At 47.4% G+C, this 21,164-nt stretch overlaps 1 protein-coding gene and 1 long non-coding RNA gene across 43 annotated transcripts in view; one reads left to right on the forward strand and one right to left on the reverse strand.

The window, feature by feature from the left end:
• Nucleotides 1-14,611, reverse strand: part of Chlsn (cholesin) — a 111,073-nt gene extending 96,462 nt beyond the window's left edge. Inside the window, exons 1-2 of one of the 2 annotated variants that reach the window (XM_004840338.4) lie at nucleotides 14,422-14,611; nucleotides 5,816-5,945 (exon numbers count right to left, since the gene is read on the reverse strand). In XM_004840338.4, coding sequence (XP_004840395.1) covers nucleotides 5,816-5,945; nucleotides 14,422-14,528 — 237 coding nt within the window. In that variant the 5' untranslated portion in view covers nucleotides 14,529-14,611. Of the gene's footprint in view, nucleotides 1-5,815; nucleotides 5,946-14,076 lie in introns of both variants that reach the window. The other variant, XM_004840339.4, reaches the window with a different exon arrangement.
• Nucleotides 14,612-14,631: 20 nt separating this feature from the next.
• LOC101704410 (uncharacterized) overlaps nucleotides 14,632-21,164 on the forward strand; it is a 44,800-nt gene continuing 38,267 nt past the window's right edge. For 40 of the 41 annotated variants that reach the window (XR_015445296.1, XR_015445304.1, XR_015445303.1 and 37 more), the window contains exon 1: nucleotides 14,632-14,911. This is a non-coding gene — a long non-coding RNA (uncharacterized LOC101704410). The remainder of the gene's footprint in view (nucleotides 14,912-21,164) is intronic. The other variant, XR_015445297.1, reaches the window with a different exon arrangement.

The raw sequence follows: 21,164 nt of genomic DNA on the forward strand, positions 1-21,164 counted from the left end.
ACACCCCTGGAGCCACTGGTGCCTTGGCATGTGGCTGTGGGACCATGCTTGGGGCACAGCTGCTCTGGAAACCAGCCTGGCAGGTTCCCAGAAAGTCACACACATAGCAAACCCAGTCCTAAGATCCCCCTGAGGACAAACAGGTGTTGAGGGCATGTGCGTAACACCCCCAACCTGTGACGGACTCAAAGGCACAGGCACTGGCTCACAGAAGACACACCTGGTACACAGACAGCACACGTGTGGTACCCCCCCCCACAGGAGGCAACGGGCCATAGCCAGGAGGAGGCTCCATCTCCTGCCAGCCTAAGGGCCTCAGGGGCCACTGCAGTTATCCAAGTCCATGTAAGATGATTAATCAACCTCTAAATCCTTTCAACCCTGCAAGTCTACCAGTTTGCAATTCCAATTGGTTGAAGACTTAGTGTCCAGTAGCCACCAAATGGGGGGGAGCAGGGTGGAATTCCACTAAGAAAAGCAATTCAGGCTCCCAGGGAGCTCTTTGTAAAGACAGCAACCACTCACCCCCAAGGGTTTAATGACAAACCCAGCCAGAGCAGTGACAGTCCTAGAGGCAAAATATCATTGGTGTGAAGTATTTGGGCTCTGAGGAAATTCTCAAGGCCATAACCTCTTTTTAATGGTTTTATACAAAGCTGTCAGGCTTAATGCCCATGTAATTCACATCTGATTTTCAAGATTACAAAGAAGGAAATCAAGAGCCACAGCTGAGCAGCTTCCTTCTGAACAAGGCCTGCCTCAACCCAGAGCCCAGCTGGTCAGGCAGGTCTCAAAGCCCAGGAAACATACTGATGGTAAGATTGCACTTGGGGACCTGGGAAGCCACTGGCTCACCAAATGCACACATTCTGAGAGAGAAGTGCTCTCTTCCCACCTTGTGAGACTTGTGACTGCACACTACAGACTGAGTTCCTGACACAGGACAGCATGGTCCCCATTAACAACACCCACTCTCACAGTGAGGTAGCTGCCAACCATGCAGGGGATACTCTTTACATGGGGTTCACTGGCTGCTGCTGCATGCACAGAACCATCACTACTGGGAGTTGAGAACAACTCCCAGCCTTATCACACCAAGGGTGACAGCAGGTGTCCTTGGGGACCAGGCAGCCAGAGGCAGGAAGCCCACTGGTGAGTCTCCTTTCTGTCGCTAGCTGGCCAAGTGCACATGATCCAGCCACTTGGCTCTGTCTGCTGAACTGTCACAACACCCAGGCCTTGGTTCCTGCATCTCAGGGGCTGCTGAGGACCCAACACTGGTGCTTTTGCCCATGGAAAAGTGCTTGGCAGACATAAGGGAGTCCTATCAATGAGAGGATGAGCAAGACCTGCCCTCCACCCAGCTCACTCACTCTGTTTCCAAGCAGCCAGAGCTGTGTTTACAGCAGCAAAGAGGTGGCCTGCTCGTCAGAGGGGCCCCAAGCCCTGCAGACACTTGGCTCTGGTGTGACAGTTATGTTTATGCTGTCACCCTTCACATGGTTCAGAGACAGAAATAGAATACCCAGCACCTCCTCTGGAGGAGCCGGGAAGGAAGGAAGGGTAGTGGTTAGGGAGGGTGACCTGCAGAATCACAACTGCAACCTCCTTGTACCTCAACCATCTCCAGAAGCTGCCCAGTGAGCCAGCCTGGCTCAGCTGGATGCCCCAACCAGTCTTGAAGACCTGAGCTACCTAAAGGCAAGTCCCACAGCCCTCATGAATAGCACACTAGCTCTGCAAGGGTTCATATAATCGAAGCAGAACTACTAGCGCAGGTTCCTGGGAAGGGTTTCCCAAGGCAGATGGACAAAGACTGAGGGCCCTGTAGTCTAGGTCATCATCCTAAGACAGGTAAGCCTGCTGAACTCCAACCTATGGCCCTTGAATCTGTGTCCTAGCAGAACTGAGGAGGACAGAACAGCGGGAGCCAAGTCGTTCCTAAGACCAACAGTAGGACAGAGGGAATCCAGCCACTGACACAACAACCAAAGTGCTTTGGAGCAGCTCTGCCCTGCACAGGGCCCTGCCAGACCACCCACTTCCCCAGCATTCAGGCCTGCCAGGGTCTCTGGATAGGGAAGTGATGAGTAAGCCTGGGCTGAGGAGCCTGGCACACTGCAGACCAAGGCACCAGTCAGGAGCCGCAGCCCAGACAGCCCCGCAGCTTTGTATGCCAAGCCCACAGCCTGAGTGGGAATTCAGGCTCCATGGAAACTACTCCCCAAGGGGCGATGAAGTTTCCAGCACTTGGGGACACTTCAACTGTCCTGGCGCAAGCACAGAGCTTGTACTGTGGGAAGAGGCTGTGAGGGCCACTGAGCTCCCCAGATGGATGTTCCTGGGAGGACAACAGTGGTCCAAGAGGGGACACAGTCTTCTCCCTTCTCCTCTGCAGATCCCAGAGGTTCATGTGGAGGCACTGGGGATGGGGAGGGCTGGTGCAGTACTTTTCCACGAGCTGCTGATGACACAGAATGCTGCTCTCCAGGCCTTGCGCCTCACACTTCCTGAATGCTTAGGTTCAGCTTTCCATATTTTTTCCTTAAAAAATAGGCCTGATGCCTCCTTTTAGCAATTTCCCTTGAGAACCAGAAGAGTGGGTGAAGAGCTGCGCAGAGAGCAGAGACCAGCATGTGTTCTTAAGGACAGGGTCCCCACTTTGTTAAGAGGCTGGCTCCTAGAAGTACAAGAAGGGGCCTCAGGATGTAAGCTCACAAGCCACAGAGCTAAGTCATAAAGATCACACTGAAAAGCTGCCCGCCAGCCTGGGAACTAACTGGGTTCCTGCGCTCCCTCCAGAAGGAGTGTGACTGGTGACCCCTGCTGGTCAGCCAGGTCCACGCCACGCCAGAGAGCCCCCTACAGGCCAGGGACAACCTGCCTCCTCTCCCAGCAATTCCTCCCAGAGCCATGGGGACATCCTGCTGCTCAGGGTGAACTTGAGGCCAATCCTCAATAGCTGTGCAGGAAAATTCAACAAAGCATGTGAATTTACCAGTAACTCCATGCTGTAAACCAAACCAAGATCTACCTTCCAAAGAAGAGCTTTCAGGGGAAAACATACCCAAGACACTTTCTTCTTAAGGTTTGTTTTCTGTATTTCCTTTAATCAATATGTATTTTAATAATAAAAAATAATCACATACTTTAATAATTTCCTGAACTTAAAAAATAATAATATCAACCATTCCCTAGCTCAGGCAGAAATTTTTTTTTTTTTTTGGTACCAGGAATTGAACTCGGGACCTTGCACTTGCAAGGCAGGCAGCAGAACCACTGAGCCAAATCCCTGGCCTTGAGGCAGAAATTTTAACCTTGCCCCATGTGTATCATAAACTCCAACTTGTGCTGTTTTGTGCATCCTCCCAGAGGCCAGTGGCCTGCAGAGATCAGGCTAGAGGGCTCACTAAGAAAGGAAAGCTAGAAGTTTTACTTACAACATGGAAACCGCCAAGGTGACAGGATGGAGCTCATGTCCAAGGAAATGGAGGAGCCTCAAAAAGCAGCAAAGCGCCATAAGGAAAGGGGGAAGCTTTGCATGGGGGCAGCTGGGCCACCACATGGCCAGATGCAAGGCTCCAGGAGCTCTTGGAAACCCTTTACATCTGGAATCTGTAACCCAAAAAGAACTGAAGCCAGGCATGGTGACACAGGCCTATAATCACCAGCAATCTGGGAGGATGGGACAGGAGGATCACAAGTTTGAGAACAGAACAGGCAACTTAGTGAAACCCTATCTCATCATTTAAAAAGTAAATACAGTGGGCTGGGGTTGTAGTTCAATTCCAAGTCACCAAGTTCAATCCCCAATGATGCAAAAGCAAACTAACAAACACACACAGCTGGGTGTGGTGCTACATGCCTGTAATCCTAGCTACTCAGAAGGCAAAGGCAAACAGATGGCAAGTTCCAGCCCAGCCTGTGCAACTTAGTGAGACCCTGTCTGAAGATAAGAACCAACACATGTGGCTTCAGCAAGAAGCAGTCAGCCCACGGAAACAGGAAGCTAATGGCCTGGTAAATAGGAGACTGACATGGAGGAAGACGCGGGTACAATCCTTCCCTGTTCCCTGAGACCTGAGCAGAGAGAAGCAAGGTGCCTCACACCCATGCAGCTGTTGACCACCTGGGTACACAGCCAACGCACACAGGACAAGGAAGAAATCCTGGGTCCTGTCTGACTTCCCCTGCTCTCTCAGGTGCTCCAGGGACCTGAGAGATGACTCCTTGAGACATGCCTGAGCACTGCTTTGGGCAGACGCTCTGCACCTATCCCACCCTAGCCCTTGGCTCCTGCTCTGCTGCCCGACACAGACCTGCGCATTGCTTTACACCATCTCCACAAAACTCCAAATTGTTTAACTGGACAGAGTCCTAGTCCAGCCTGGGCATGAATCAATTGAGAGCATCAAAGACCTTCACAAGTCAGGGGTCAGGGAATGCCTTCGGGCTCATGGTCAGTACACACTGCCAAGGCCTTCTGAACAAAGCCTGGCTGGGTACAGTCAAGAAGTCAGGCCCTCACATAAGGAAGGGCCCATCTCTCATTTTAGGAAAGAAATGACATTTCACACCCTGTCCTACTGTGGTGCACCCTTCCCCCGAGGTACAAGGACCCCTGGGGCCCCACATGAATGCAAGCTTGAACAAAAGGGAACAAACTTGTATGCCAATCGGTGCTTTCCAAATCTTCCTTCCAAAAAACCGAAGAGGTGTCTCCTCAAGTTACCACTTAACAGGAGATCTTTAACATATATTTTGCGGGGCTGGGGGTACAGCTCAGAGGTACAGTACATGCTTAGCATGCACAAAACCTTGGGTTTAGCCTGCAACACATACACGCACACACACATATTTTTTTTAAACTATGTGCCAAAAATCTTAATGGTCTCAGAATTCAAAGCATGAAGCAACATTGCTAGGATAAAACTACTATTCCCATCTGCTCGTTTATAAGAACAAGATTACTGAGCACTTAAATCCAGAAATGAGAAACAGGAAGAGAACCAGCACAAAGCCTGGTCTCACTTCAACACTCCGTCCATCACTTGCACTTGAACTAATGGCACAGACACAAAGAGTCCTGCCAAGCGTGATGAGATGCACGGCTAGCTGGATCTTCTTTACCTTTACTAATCTGACAAAATTGGTAATATACTGTTTTGATCACTGAACTGTACTACTTAAAATGAGAACTCACTACACAAGTAAAATTTCAACACTCAACTTGGTGCGTTCAAACTTAAATGTATGCGTGGATTACTGTGGAAGATGAACAATACAGGATAGAGAACAGAAATATACAACCTCAGCAAGAGAGTGCTCAGGTACCATCTTGGTGAGTATAAGAATCACGTTTATGATCCACTGCATACAGTTGTAAGAGTGATGTCACTATCGATTTTCAAACGCTCGGCATGTGAAGGAACACCTTTAGATCTGAGCCTTGAGACAGGTCTCCTGCTGCTCCTGAGCCTCATGGCGAGGGACAGTTTCCCTTTCTGCATGTAATGACCATTTCGTGTCACCACAGCCCGGGCCCACTCCAGGCCCTCACATCCCAGGCACCCTGCCATCCTAGGCCCCTGACATTTTAGCCCCCCCACAGTGGTCCAATCTAGTACCTCACAGTCCCAGGTAAAACAGGGCATTTACTCAGCAGCCTGCAGATGTGGCGGCTGATGAGGTAATAACAGTGCTCCAACCTAACACTCATGCAGACTCCTGTGTCCTGTGATAGCTTCTGGGGTCACCGAGCAGCCCCACAGGTAGCTGTGCCACCCTCTCCCACAGAGGCACCACCGGGCCTTACTTCCAGGCTGGCTTCTTCCTCGTCTGGTGTGGCATCAGGTGCCCGCAGTATCTCTTCTGCAGACACCTTCTTCAGTTGTTTGCTCTTTTTCTTTGTCACTTCAGGAGATTTTCTCTTCCGTTTCGCCATCCTGCAATGGAGAAAGCACACTGCTAAATACATAGAAAATAACAGGTCTTAGGCGACAGCAGTGTTTTTAACAAAGGAAGAGGGTGCTCTTTCACCCTAAGAGAAATACAAAGGTATTTCATAAAGTGTGGAAAAGATATTGAAGTCAAATTTCTAGTTCATCACCATTTTAACAATGTGGTGATTCCCTTTTTGTTTTCTGAGTGTTCTTATTTAACACAGCTGTAATTAATACATGGATTATATATTCTGTATTTCTAACTCAACACAAACACAAAATTCTTAAGATGAAGACATTTTTAGTGACAGTATTATAATTCTCCAGAGGTAAAAATAGGCGTATTCCTTAATCCCTATTGCCTACTAAGTATTTGGGGTTCCTTTCATTTTCTATGATTCTAGACCGTATTCCTACACAGGCTGAGATGAGTCATGCGCCCTCCCACAAGCATCTGGCCATGCCTGGGCTGAGGACCTGGGGAGCCTGGGATGTCTCCTCCAGGCCTGGGCAGCACCAGCCAGGCCATTTGTGAGGACCAACGTCAGACAAGCAATGTGAGGCACAAGATGCTGCACATCGTGTCTATTTTCTCAAGCACAGTAGTATACAGGACTCCACAGACAAAAACAGAACAGAAGTCCCTGAACTATAAAGCCAATTCCCACTGCAGGACTGCGTGACAAGGAGCCTGGAGGCATGTGGGGGTGGGGTGGACAGCCCTGGACCTGAGGGAGGGATGCTGGCTGCTGCTACTATTGGGACCTCTGGGGGGACCAGGCTGCTTCCAGGACAAGGAAGGGAAACTGGCAGCCCAAAACACCCGCCCTTCGGGAGCTCACATTTTTATGGTGGCAGTGGGATATGCACATATGCCAGAAAGATGAGAATGCCCATGTAAAATAAATAAAGACTGGGTATGAGGGCCCAGGCCTGCAATTCCAGCTGCTATGGAAGCTGAGGCATGAGGATCAGGAATTTGATGCCAGCCTGGGCAACTTAATGAGACTTTGTCTCAACATAAACTAAAAAGGGCTGGGTGTGTAGCTCAGAGGTAGAACCCCAAGGTTCAATCCCTAGTACCCAACAACAAACCAAACAAACCAAAACACCGTAAGGCAGGACAGAGTTGTGGGAAGGTGACCACCCTAAAAGGATGATCAAGCTGGGGATGTAGCTCAGGGGTAAAGTGCTTGCCTAGCATGCACCAGACCCTAGGTTTCATTCCTAGCCCTGAAAAAAAGAGAAAACACGATGATGATCATATGGAAGGGGTAGTGACATCGCTAGAGACCAGATTTGGGGCCCAACACCATACTGGTGAGGAAAACCCAGGGTATAAGGTGAACCTGGGACACAGAGCAAACTAGCACTGAGGACTCCCTGTCCCATATGGGGCCAACACAGGTGACAGCACATTGAGAGAATATTCTATTCTGGAATCAGAAAACGGCAAGCTCTGTGTTTTTTAATTAGGCCTTATCTTTAAAAAGCATTTGAAGCCAGAGGCTACAGATTTCAATTACCAGTATAATGAGAAATCTTGAATGAAGGGGAGACTGTTGACACAGGGGCATAAAAACACAGAGGATGGGGCTGGCCAATTACCTTGTCAGGAAAATAAGGAAAGTTCAGCAAGTATTTATACACTAGTTATTACAGAGGTTAAATTTTTCTTCATTCTGTGAATTACCATTAAAAAATATAATCAGAGGCTGGGGATTTAGCTCAGTGGCACCATGCCTGCATCACAGGTGAAAGGTCCTGAGTTCGATATCTATCTATAGATATATATAATCACTAAGCCTATTCACTAAAAAGAGAAGAAATACTTTTCCATACTATTGAGCAATTTCTGTTAATACTTCAGAGAGATAGTGACTCACAACTTAGAAATAATGAATGTCCATTGTGGAAAACAACCTTTACTTTCATTTTTGGTGAACTGACTTTCAACAAAGATGCCCAGACAATTCAAAGAACAGTCTCTTCAACAATGCGCTGGGAAAGTGTATCGCCACATAGGTAGCAAAGAATGCAGAGCCCTACCATACACAAAAATTGACTCAAAATGGATCAGAAACCTGGATGTAAGAGATAAAAACATAAAATTCTTCGAAAAAACGTAGGCACAATCTTCATGACCTTAGGCAATGACCTCTTAGACACAAAACCAAAAACATAAGCAATGAAAGAAAAAAATAGATAAAGTGGACTACAGAAAAACTGAACACTTTTGTGCATCCAACAATACCAGCATGAAAGGAAATGACACCTTACAGTATCAGAGAAAGTATGTCCAAATCATACATTTGACAAGAGACTTGTATGTATCCAGAATATATGAGGAACTCTTACAACTGAACAATAAAAGACAACTCAATTTTAGAATGAACAAAGGCTTTCAACACATATTGCAGCACATGAAAAGATGCTCAACTTCATTAGTTTCTAGGAAATGCAAATCAAAGAAGATACCACTTCACACCCACTGGCATGGCTAGAATAACAGACAGATGACTTGAGTGGGGGATGTAGCTCAGTACACAAAGCCATGGAGTGGATCCCCAGCACCACAAAAAAGAAAAAGAAAACAAGACAGCCACGTACGGAGACAAAAACATGTAATCCCACTACTCAGGAGGCTGAGGCAGGAGGACTGGGAGTTCAAGGTCAACCTGGGATACAAAGTCAGACCCTGTCCAAAAACAAACAAACCAGACAGATAATAATAAATTTGGGGGAGGGGGGTTGAGACAAGGTCTCACTATGTAGTTCAAACTGGCCTTGGACTCAGCAATTCTCCTGCCTCAGCCTCAAAGTGCCGGTATTACAGTGGGCCACCACACCTAACTAGACAATAGTAAATATTGACAAGGGTGGTGGAGAAACTGAAATCCTCCTTTATTGGTGGTCTAAATGACTGACTACTGTGGAAAACATTCTGGTATTTCCTCAAAAAATGTAAAATACATGGTTACCATGTACCCAGGCAATTCCACCCCTCAGTACACATTCAGAAGAAATGAACCGCACACATAAATGTACACTAGTGTTCACAGTGGAAATAACCTAAATGCTCACCAAAAAAAGGTATCATTTATAATTCCACCTACGTGAAGAATTCAGAAGAACCACGTCACAGAGACAGAAAGGCACCTAGCAGTGTTTTAGGGGGAGGCCAAGGGGAGGAAGAGCTAGAGTCACTCCCAATGGGTACAGGGTGTACTGGGAAGAGGAAAATGGTCTGAAGTTAGATGGTGCTGAAAGCTACAGAACCCCAAAAAGTCTGTTCTTGAAAAAAAAAGCTAGAATCGATCTCAAGTTACCACAAATGTAAAACTATAATGTTCTAGTGCTGTTCAAAAAAATACTAAGTGGCAGAAAATACGTGTGCAAAGATGCTTGTTGTAGAAAGCCACATCTGTGCCATCGAATAGGACATCATGTTGCCAGCCGAGGTGGAGCTTCACAGCTACGCCAGTCGCAGGGGCAGCCTGGCAGCACCGTCACCCGGCACCACTGCCAGAACACTCGAGGCCCTGGATGCTGTCGTTTCCCCACAGGTCTTTCTGCAGATACCCAGTGACTGAGATTGACTGCTAGGAAGCAATCCAAACCTAAGTTTTCCCCTCCATTTGCTGGTTGGGAGGAAGATGATTCTGAGGGCTTTGGGGATGTTTAGATAGCTACTCATCATTTCCACTGACACCAAAATCAATACTGGATGTCATACTCACAGAGCCCTTACTAAGATCAGAGCCTGCCCTGCATGCTTTACATGCCCTAACCCATCCATCTTTGTGACTCTGAAGCAGGCACACAGACAAGGAAACTGAGGCACTATAGGGATGGGAAAGGGGGTGGTACCACAGACTCCTGCAGTGGATCCTGCTCTCCTGCCAGCCTGTACAATGTCTGTGAGATAGGACAGTGGAAAATAAAGACACAGAGACAGACTCGAGAGAAGCTGAGTCTTGGGCTGATCTAAGCTCCTCTACACAACAGGACATCTAGTGTTTATTTATTACAAGCCTGGGAAGGGGGAAAGCTGGGCAGGCCTGGGGACATCTGCTGATAACAAGTACCAAGCAGGCAGGACTGCAGAATGTGGGCACAAGCATATCTTTGATGAAGACAACAGACGGTTAATTCGGTTAATTTGGAAGGGAGGAATTTAGTCGGAGCTGAGCTGACCTTGGCTGGAAGTGAACTTAGCTGACTGAACTACTTTTAGGGTAACACAGCCGAATTATGGAGGGGTGAGAAGCTTGTGTCACTACAGCCTGCTAATACTAGGCAGAGGTGTCTGCTACAAGGCGCAAGGTAGGAAACCAACAGATTACTTGTAAGATCAGTAAACAATCACACATTACATGTAAGTGTGTTATTTAGAAACACAGAAGTAATTCCAACAGGAACACTCACACACATTACACTGTGCTCACCTCCCAGGAGTGTGTGGGAGTTGTCTGCAAGTCATTTAGAAAGGTAAGTTTTTTTAGCTACATGCACACAATGACTTTGACAATTAGACACGCTGAAAAACGTCAATTTTAGCTGGACATAGTGGTACATACTAGTAATCCCAGCACTCTGGGAGGCTGAGAAGTTCAAGACCAGCTTGGGCACAGGACTCAGTGACACCCTGTCTCAAAGTTAAAAAAAAAGGGTGGGGGTGGCTGGAGATGTGGGTCAGTACAAAGGCTGTGAATTCAATCCCCAGTACTGCCACACACAAAAAAAGTCAACTTTTACATAAAAATTACATTGTATAGTATTGGCCACTATAGGGTATAGAATGGTGAAAAGGACATTATCATGGTCTGCTAACAGGAGAACAAATTGGCATACCCTTTCTACAAGGTAATTTCACAATATTTATCAAGTGCTTTGGCCCAGTAATTTCACTTCTAGGAACTCACCCTAATAAAATAATAATGGACAGTGATTTGCATATACATGGATGGTAATAGCAACACTATCTCTAATGCTAAAAAACTGAAAGACCGTAATTGTCCAACAGTAGTATGCTGGTTAAATGAATGAGTCTTGAACAAAGCAACACTCACAAAACCAGTAGCAACTGTCATCTCAAGGAACATTTAGTCATGTGAGTAAATAAATGCACACTACATCGTAAAATGCAAGGTTGGGTTGAAATCCATGGAAATGCTGTATAACTCTCATTTTGTAAGAAAAATTATAGACAAATTGTACACAAAGGAAAATACTAGAAGAAAATACATCAAATTATTAACATTTTATAAGGTACAATCATATGAATGCTTGTTTTCTTACACCTTTCCATAATTTTTACAATAAAAGCAGAAGAAAAAAATTCAGATATAGCGCGAAAGCTACATCTTCAGTGAAGCAATTCCATCAGCAGGAAGCAGACAGTCTGTGTGAGACAAGCCCAGGGAAGACTGGAGAGCTGAGGAGCCCAGCTTCCACCATGCCTCAGCTGAAGGTAGCAAAACTAGGCAAAGCTGCAGATCTGCAGGGCTGGAAAACATCTTCACAAGGCCTCGAAAAGATAAGTCAGCCTACAGGAAAACACACCACACACATGCATTTTAAACCTAAAAATACCAGCCACAGTACCTTTTGGCTGCTCTCACTCAGGCCATCTATATTACCTCAGCGGTGCTCTGGGCAGGACCCACAGGGGCATGTCCCACACCACCAGGCAAAGACTCCCTGAAGGTGGATCTGGGCCCTGCTACCTGCAGACCTCTAAGAGCTGGGTGGACAGAGCAATCATGGCTCCCACACCTGGCCTGTGGCTCTCCTCCAGCCCCAGGCCACACTCAAAACTCCCAATCTAGGTTATGGCCTCCCAGACAACCTGCTTCACCCTCTCCCTCCCAAGACCTATCTGAACCCACTCACCACAGTCACTCCGGGCCCACCATCATCCCAAAACCAATTCCACCTCCTATGTCTTCAACTGGCCTCCCAGGGACTCTGGAATCCAGTACTCCTTCAGCCTCACTAAGACCTGCAGTCTACAGAATCTGCTATAATTCAATGTCCTTAATCCCTCCCTCACTGTTCTCACTTACACAATTTAATTTCCACAGTCCACTGCTATAATCACCGCCTTATACATTTGTTCTCAACTCTCTCGTGCCTCTCTCCCTTACTTGCCTGCAAAAGCCTACCTCCAGTACCTACACTTGCAGTGTGTCTATACAAAGCCGAGAACTTCTCATGGCCAGTTTTAAAACCCACAGGACCAGGCTGATAGGGCTGCATGTTACATTCAGAACCTCTAACCTGAAGGGAATCTTTAGAGCTGCACAGTGATTGTACCACCTCTCCCCAATCCAGCCCTTCTCCCAGACTCATTCATTCGCCTCTCCTGGCCCTCACACCTCCAACATCTCTGTTCTCAGTTACTTCCTGACCACTGAGGACACAGAAGCAATCAGGGGAACTTCCACAAATTCCAACCACACTGTGTGCTAACCAGCACTGTGTGTTCTCCTATCCAACCCAGAACCTTCACCTGTGCTGCGGACCCCACTCTTCACCCCCTAAAGGCATTACTGGAAGCACTCTTCTTTCCTTCATCCTTAGCTCCTCCCTTCTCTTAAACCTAGTACAACCTCCTATGTCTAACCACTCTCCTTCTCGACTCCTTCAATGCACACGTCATTTCTCAGGAACTTTTTTCCTCTTCTCTCCTGCACCCTGTTCCCAGCTCATTTACCACAATGACACCCATGTACCTAAGACCCAATGCTGATTATTCTCAGTATGAAACTTGTAGGACCCAACAGCAGCATGTGATAGTTCCTCCATCTTCCCCTTTGACTGGCATTTTTCATCTGTCCAGCACAGACAGCACACCCTCCTGGGTTTCTAATAGCTTTAGGGCCCTGATCTTGAAGCCTGAAGGCCCCAGGGTCAATGCTTAGCTACGTCACTCCCTCTGTTGCCCCAACAGACATGGAGCTTCATATTTCTTCCTCCTCACCCAGATTTATTTAGGTAGAACTGATGAATAAAAATTGTATAAATCCATGGTATACAATGTGAGGATTTGACTTACATGCACAATGTAAACTGAGTTCAACAATCAAGAGAATTAACACATCCATCACCACATGGTTGCCGGTGTGTATGTGTGGAGGAGGTAGGAGCATCTTAGACCACGTGGCTTTAAATACCAGCTAGATGTTGATGGCCTCCATCTTCGTGCATTGGAGGCTTCTTCTCAGTCACCTCCCTGAACAACTACCCATATGTAAAGCTACAGAGATAGCTAGCTATATGTCTCTCATATGCACACATCATCTCAGACTTCACTCATCACAAGCACAGCTCCTGATCATCCTGCACAAACCTGATCTTCCGTGGTGTTTGCCTCCCGATAAAGTCACCTGATAATAGCCAGATTTTAGTTCAAACCAAACCTTGGGGCCACCCACAACTTCTCTTGCTTTATCACCTAGCCATCCAACCGCCACAAATCCCTGGTGGCTCTACCTTGGAAATGCATTCAGAATCTGTCTTTCGCCGCCTCTTCTTAGCATCTTGGTCCGGAACCTGAGCTCACAACCAGATCGACTCAAGACCTGTGACTGATTCCTCACTTCTGCCCTGGCCCCTCCAACTCATGTCCAGCCCAGCATGCAGTGTCATGTTAAAATATCCAAGTCAGATTATGCTTCCCCTCTGCTTGAAAACTCCCAAAGGTTTCCCTTTCCACTTGGAAAACTCAAAGTCCTAGCACCATCTCTGACTTCCATCTCTAGGCCTTCACTTCCTTTCCCCCTCTTTTCTTCATTTAGTCCCAGGCACACTGGGTAACTTGCTGGTCCCCCGCACCTGTTGCCTCTACATGGATGTTGCAGCTACCAAGGGTTCTCCCTCTCTCATCTGCTTCGCCTCTCCACACTCCATCCCTACCCTGATTTTCCTCCATGGCACTTATCACCGGCTGAGTGATCTTATTCATTTGTCTGTCTTCTCTAGAATCCAAGCTCACTAGATCCGACGTGTTTCTTATTTGTTTACTATTAGAACTGCGCCCACACACAAGAGAAATCCAAGAAATATTTTCTGAACAAAGAACGAACGAATTCATGAACTCACGTTGGAAGGAAACGCAGAGCGTGCTTACCGTACAAAGCCAGGTACAAAGCCAGCGCCAGCGCGAAAAAGCCTCAGCAGGTAACGAGGGCTCTGAGTCCTAAGCCACAACTACAGAGGATGAGAGACGCTACAGCTCGGGTTGGCCCCGCGCCGGTGGAACCCAGGAGATTTCAGCTCCCGCGCACAGGCCAGCCAAGTACTGACTATGCGGGCCCTCGTCTTCCCGGGGCCGCCCGCGCGCCACAGAAAGGTCCCCGCGCACCCACGTGGAGCGGCAGCAGCCAACGGCACTCGCAGCGCCTCCTAAATTCACAGGCTCCTCAGCGGTCCCCACCTACAAGAGCCCGGGATTGGCCGCAGCCCACGCACTTACTTGCACTCCCAGCGAGCGCCTAGCTGTACAGCCCAGGCTGGCTTCCGGCAATCCCCCGTGCCTGAGGTAGGCGCCAGTCCCGCCTTCGGACACTCGGCGCCTTCCATTGGGCGAGATCTGCCTCACGTCCTCTTGCCGACCAATGGCAAGCGGCTGCCGCACAGAGGCGGTGCCCAGACTGGGCTCGAGGTGATGGCGTCATCACGGAGACGTCGGTTGCTGGGAGAGCAACTGGTTGCCAGGGCAACTTGCCTTTCTGCAGACGCGGGCTGGCCGGCTGGAGAGAAGGTCCACCCGGGACATGGAGTAGGTGGGCACTCGCTGTGGGAGTCCAGCTCATGCTGATTTTTTTAAATCCAGGGTACAGAAGGACTGATGATAAAAAACAAAAAGAGAGTAGGAACTGTTACGCCAGCGCTTGTCACCGTTTAAAACGTCAGCAGTGTTACACAAAGACTGTGAAGATGTGTCTGCAAGAGCTGCAGCTCAGGTGAGAGACCGCCGGGAGGTCGGGGCAGGCAATGGGGAATCCCGGTGCCTTAAAAGGTGAGGTCAGCACGGATGTGAAGAACAATCTTCCGTTTAATCTTTCAATTCTTAAAAATAACAATGTAGGGCCCGGGATTTAGCTCAGTGGTTTTGCCGCCTGCTGCGCAAGCTCAAGGACCCGAGTTCGATCCCCGGTACCAATAAATAAATAAATAAATAAATAAATAAATTACTAAAGATGGAAACAACCTAAAGGCCACCAAAAATAGAAAATGATATTGGGGCCGGGGATTTAGCTCAGTGGTTCCGCCGCCTGCCTCGTAAGCAAAAGGACTGTAGTTCAATCCGCGGTACCAAAAAAATAAAATTATTTATTTAGGTGTGGTGGAACATGCCTGTTGTCCTAGCTACTCCACAGGTTTACCCACTAGGATTGCAAGTTCGAGCCCAGTCGGGGCAAGTTAGTGAGACTCTGTTTCAAAATAATTTTTAAAATATTTTTTGAAAATAGTAAATTAGAAGGGCTAGCATTGTAACTCAGCGATAGAGCACTTACTTGTCTGGCATGTGTGAGGTCCTGAGTTCCATCCCCAGCATTAGAAAAAAAATAATGGGGGCTTGTTCTCCTATGGAATACCAGATTAAAAAAAGAAAGAAAAGAGAGAAAGAAAGTCTGGTTAATGGCGTGAGAGTGGTCCTTTAGTAGTAAAATATGGTGAAGCCAACCATCAAAGGAAAACAGGAACTGAGGAATGTTAGCTTGACATTTAGGGCCATTTTCACTCAGGGATCAGTGGGTTCTGGAAAAGGCAGCTGAGAACCTGAAATACTGGACAGGCATTCTCACAGGTCTATGGTTCCAGGGACTGGAGACTGTTGTCCCATCTTTGGGTTGGAATCGGGAAAATCTGCATAGTAGGGGGGAATTGAAAGCAGTAATAGACTAGCCCTGAGGGGACTTCATGAAATTCACCTGAACTTCTTTTTTTTTTTTTGATACTGGGGCTCAAACTCGGGTCCTTGTGCTTGCGCAGCAGGTGGCGAAACCACTGAGCTAAATCCCAGGCCCTCACCTGAACTTCTGAAAGTGCATTTCTGTGAGTCAGGATTTCTTACTGCTACCACTAGATAGGTGAGAGAAGAAAAGGCAAATTTTAGAATGTGATATCACTTGCCTCAAATTGTAATTGCTTATGGATTACATCCTATAGAATTAACTGTGTACCTAAAAGGACAACACTTTTTTTTTCTTTTTATTTTGTTTCTTTCATTTTTTTGTGAAAAAAGTCTTGCTCTGTACTCTGGGCTGGCCTTGAACTCGAGATGGTCTTGCCTCAGCCTAATGAGGGCTGGGATCAGATGTACACACCACCACACCTGGTGAAAACAATGCGTCTAAAGTCAGGAAAAACAATATATGGTTTTCATTGCACAAAGGATTGGTAACCTACCCACTCCTAATGAAAACTGATTTCATGGGTCATAAGGGACAGCTTCAGTCACCTGTCAATATGAGGTCCAATGGTCAGGGTCTCAGTCCCTGCAGGGCCAGTGGTACAATGGCCCTCCTTGCATGGCATGTGGGGCCTCTTGGTGTTTGCCATGGAAATATAGCATGTTGGGTCTTTCAACTGCAGGGCAGCCTTCATTATAGGCCCAATGTGCTGCATAGCCTTCTTTTGTTGTGCACCCAACTCAGAACTCAAAATCAGTGAGGTCTGGTGGTGCATACCAGTAATCTCAGCTAGCCAGACAGGGGAATGTCAAGTTCAAGGCCAGTTGGAGCAACTCTGAAAGACCCGTCTCAAAGTGAAAAACAAAAAAGAGCTGGGGATGTAGCTCAGCACTTCTTAGATTCAGCCCCCAGTACTGCAATCAATCAGACATCCAAGCTACCCAACAAATTGGTGGTAGCCATGTGAAAGATGACATAAGTGACCTCCAAAATCCAAGAACACTAACCATGAGAAGCGACACTCCCACTTAATGGTAGAAAACTGTTCTTGTGTTCCATTTTTGCATCCAAAATGAACCCAAAATTTAGCAACCCAGAACATTTATTTTTTCCCATCTCTTGGGTCAGGACTGTGGGCAAAGCTTGGTTCTGTGCCTTTGCCACCAGGTCTGTCAGATGCCGAGGCAGAGGCAGAATGTCTCCCAGGGCCATGGTGACATCTGAAGGCTTGTCTGGGACCATGCACTCCCAAGCTTACTCGCTAGTTTACTGGGAGGATTCACTCCTCTAAGGGCACTGGACTGAGGGCTCCAGGCCCCCACTGCCAGGTTACCAGGGGGCTCTCCACAGGACAGCTTAAGATGTGGCAGGTGGCTTCCCTGTAAGTGAGCAGGAAAGGGCACACACAAGACACAAGTACAGCCTGTTTTTGACCTCATCTCACAAGTGACATCTCATCATTTCTGCTGTCCCCTCTTCACAAGGTCAGCTCACCCAGGGTGAGGAGTCAGCAGGAAGAGGAAGTGGGAATAACCAGGGGCCACATGAGAGCCTGCCTGTCTCTAGGGGGGAGCATCCAAAAACATGGCCCCAGGATTAGGGGGATGTTCTGTCATGCCTAGACCAGTGGACACAAAAGGCTTCACTCGTGGCTGAACACTGAAGCTCAGGATTTCAGATCCTCCTCCCTGACACACACATCCTGCCAGATCACCCAGAGTGCTTGCAACCTGCTCTGAACCAGGTCTGATTAGTATGCTGTCATCAATATAGCTGGCACTAGAATGGCAAGACAACTGGTGTCCCTTTAGACACTGCCCATTTAGACATTGTCCACTTACAGGCTATAACAACAAATAGGAGTTAACACTAGAAAAGGTAATAAATGTGACTCATTCTCCCACCCTTGTGAATATACATGGCTTTTAATTCTTGATCAACAGTCACATGCCCAGTCCCAAAGACTGTGCCAATCTATCTGAACAGAAAGCATGGGCATTATGGCCACATTTAATGGCTGCAATCAACTAGTGACAGACATGCCATCCGTCACACGATCCATATAGAGCCACATATCCTTGCTGTGTCTGATAGAACTGGTCCCCACAGTCCCATCCAGGTGAGGTGTGGCCTCCACTTCTCTCTCCATCTCAGTGGCCTTCCCTTGGCTGTCCTTCCTCACTGCTGCCTATTCCATGGGTCAGAGACCCAATAGCCATGTCTGTCAGCTCTGAAGTATCCCCACCCCAATCTGTACCTAGGGAGGGATTAGTGCCCACAGGGTGAGCCTGTGGCTTCACCTGACCTACTGTGGGACAAATCTGGGCCAGGACTCTGCCATTAGGTTCCATGATGGGAGCCAGGAACCTGGCACCAGTGTAAATCCACACCCTGTTTCTAACAGCTGATCCTGGCTCTGGGACTGACTTTCTCCAGTGTATGGTTGCTGTGAAGAGGACTCGATGCTATGTATTTTATACATTTGCCACGGCCCTGAAGGATCCTGGCTTAAGGGGGTCCAGAATCCATTTCAGTGGACGGATTCTGGGCCTAAGAACCAGTTCAGTGTGCAAACCTGCCAGGGCTAACATTTCCACTGCTAGTGACTGACAACAGCCTTCCGTGCACCAGCTCGTGATCTGTTTCAGTTATACAGACCGAGCCACACCCTGGTTCCCTGTGCATCTCACACCTGGAATACCAGTCTAGTGGCCACTGCCACAATTCCTGCAGTCCTTGGCCCATGGCTGTCACTCTGGCCTTACTGGCTGTTATGGGGTGACTTGGTGCACCTCTGATGGGAAGTTGTAGGATGGCCTCTGCTGTTCCAAACTCTAATGTACCTGATGGACAGCAGGAGCTCAGCTCTTCTACCATGAGCCCTGGCCTGCAGGGGACAATGCTGCTGGCCTTGTCAGCCATGCTGTGTCCCCCTCACTACCAGTCCACCTTGGCTTGCTTGAGGGAAAGCCAGGCTTGGGGCTCTGGGAAACTGTCAGCTGTGGGTGGTCTGACAACTCTGTTCTCACATGGACCACCTCGCATGCCTCCTGCCTCCCTGTGCATGCTATCAAGGCAGTTCCAGGTGCCCACCTTATCTGCTGAGTCACATCCCAATGCCAAGGCTCAAATAGTTATCTTGAGTGAGGATATAGAAAAATACAATTTTTGCATTTTTGGTTTTTTTGGAATGCTGAAAATACCTAGAAGTAAGGACATCCCAGACTCCCTGAAGATTCCAGTGTGAGAAAGAGGTTTATGAATATCATCTCCCACCAAGAAGAACCAGGGACCTTGGAGAAATGGTGCAGGGCTGTGGCAGGGAGAAGATGGGTGGGCCTGGAGTATCTTCTTAGGCTGGTCAGTAAGGAAAGAAGACAATAACAAAATAGATGAGTGGCACAGGATAGGGTTCAAGGAGGGCCCCTCACACACCTCACGGTGGAAATGGGGGCCGCCACTCAATCTGCCAAGTAGCTTCTTTACTCTTGTCACAGATAAAGAATTCTAGGATGTGTCGGTGTGAGGCATAGGCAGATTTACTAGGCAGAATTAGAATGTAAGGCGGAATGGGAAAAGGACTGCACCTTGAACAGTCTGAGGGGGCTCACTGGGATGCAGGGGTTCAGACTGGTCACTCCCAAAAGCACAAGGCCATATTTCATGTATTAGTTGTGGTGGGTAAGGGATGCAGTGATCATTATCTCAGTTCTTGTTTCCTAGGTCCAGAGGAATCCTTATGGCTCAAGGGGCAATCAGTTCCCACGAGATTACCTTCCTTACTCAGCAGGGACACTGCCTCAATTTTCATCATGGGATAATTGCTCCTGCTTTGGGAGAGGTGATCTCATCATGCAGTAGCCTTCAAGGCTCTGCTTTTCTGGAATCTGGGGTGATTGTAAGTTTGGAGACTTCCAGCTGTCATGCCAGGGGGTCTGGATGTTGGGAAAGCTAGCAGGTGGTGCTCCTGTGTTACAGCTGAATGGGCCAATAATAGTCCAGGTTCTTGTATACCACAAGGAAAGAATTGCCAAGTGTGTACCCAGTGGGAAGTAGTAAGTAACTATGTCTACTGAAGATCACAAGAAGTTGTGCTCAAGGCCAGTCTGTGCCAACAAAGATACAACACAGGCCAAGAAAGGTGCTGGGGTGACAGAAAAGCACTGCACACAGGTCAAGGGTAGCAACAGGGACAGGAAAAAGATACTGATAATTCAGGCTTTCAGAATTTAAAGGCCAGACACCTCTGCTTTAGGTGCCTCCCACTGAATCTCATGGTGCCCATGCTCTTTGCCTGGACTCACAGTCATAGCGAACATTTTATAGCTTTCAGTGATACAAACAGCCCACTGAGACCCGTGTGCCATAGTTTTGTCACAACTGGCCTAGAACATTGATGATCTCCTAAGGTTTTGTTCTTTTATTTTCTACTGCACCTAGGACAACAGAAGCAGGAATAACCTTAGGGCACTGTTTTGGATTAAATGAAGGAAGGGAGTGACACATTCAGCTTGTTTCTTTTTTATATATATATATATATATATATATATATATATATATATATATATATATATAAATAAATAAACATCTTACTGTGTCAGGTGTTTTAGTAATCTGGACAGAGGTGTTGGGTGAAGTATTAAACATTATCAGCTCCCTTGTTTCTAACTGTACTATTTCCCCCTCAGAGCCCTGGTCCTCAAAAATCTTTGAGGGGAGTTGGAGGAACTTTTGTCTTTTATAGCTACTTTTGCTTGAACAGGAGCTTTGGCCCTACCTGCACAGAGACCAAGGAACCTTTGCCCTGACTGATCTGTGAATTCAAGGGAGCTGAGCTCGTTCTCCGAAGAGTTCTTGATGAATCATGGATGTGGAAGCAGGTTTTGATCTTGAGTTATAGTCATCACCAGTAGATTGACAGATGTCAAACAAGAAACAATTTGACTAAGAGATTAAGTATGTAAGAGCAAAATAGGAGGGCTGTGAGAAGCATTAATGAAGGCCATGTCCAGGACAATAACTAGGACCCCCAAGTCTAGATATTTGGCTAGGACATCTGTGACTTAGTTTTTTGTTTTTTTTTTTTTTTTTTGTACCAGGGATTGAACTCAGGTCCTTCTGCTTGCAAGGCAGGCGCCGGAACCGCTGAGCTACATACCCAGCCCCAGTGACTTAGTTTTTTAAAAATGGATTTTGAAAGTGCGGTCAGCCAGTTTTTGTGCCACGTATGGTTGGGTTTTTTTAATTGCTAAAGACCTATTGAGAAAAGAAGTACTTTTTTTAGGGATAAGTACTTTTT

Source organism: Heterocephalus glaber, unplaced genomic scaffold (genome assembly GCF_053883595.1).
Source record: "Heterocephalus glaber isolate CG9 unplaced genomic scaffold, H.glaber_assembly_v1.0 deba00001610, whole genome shotgun sequence".
In the NCBI taxonomy this organism is placed as follows: domain Eukaryota; kingdom Metazoa; phylum Chordata; class Mammalia; order Rodentia; family Bathyergidae; genus Heterocephalus; species Heterocephalus glaber.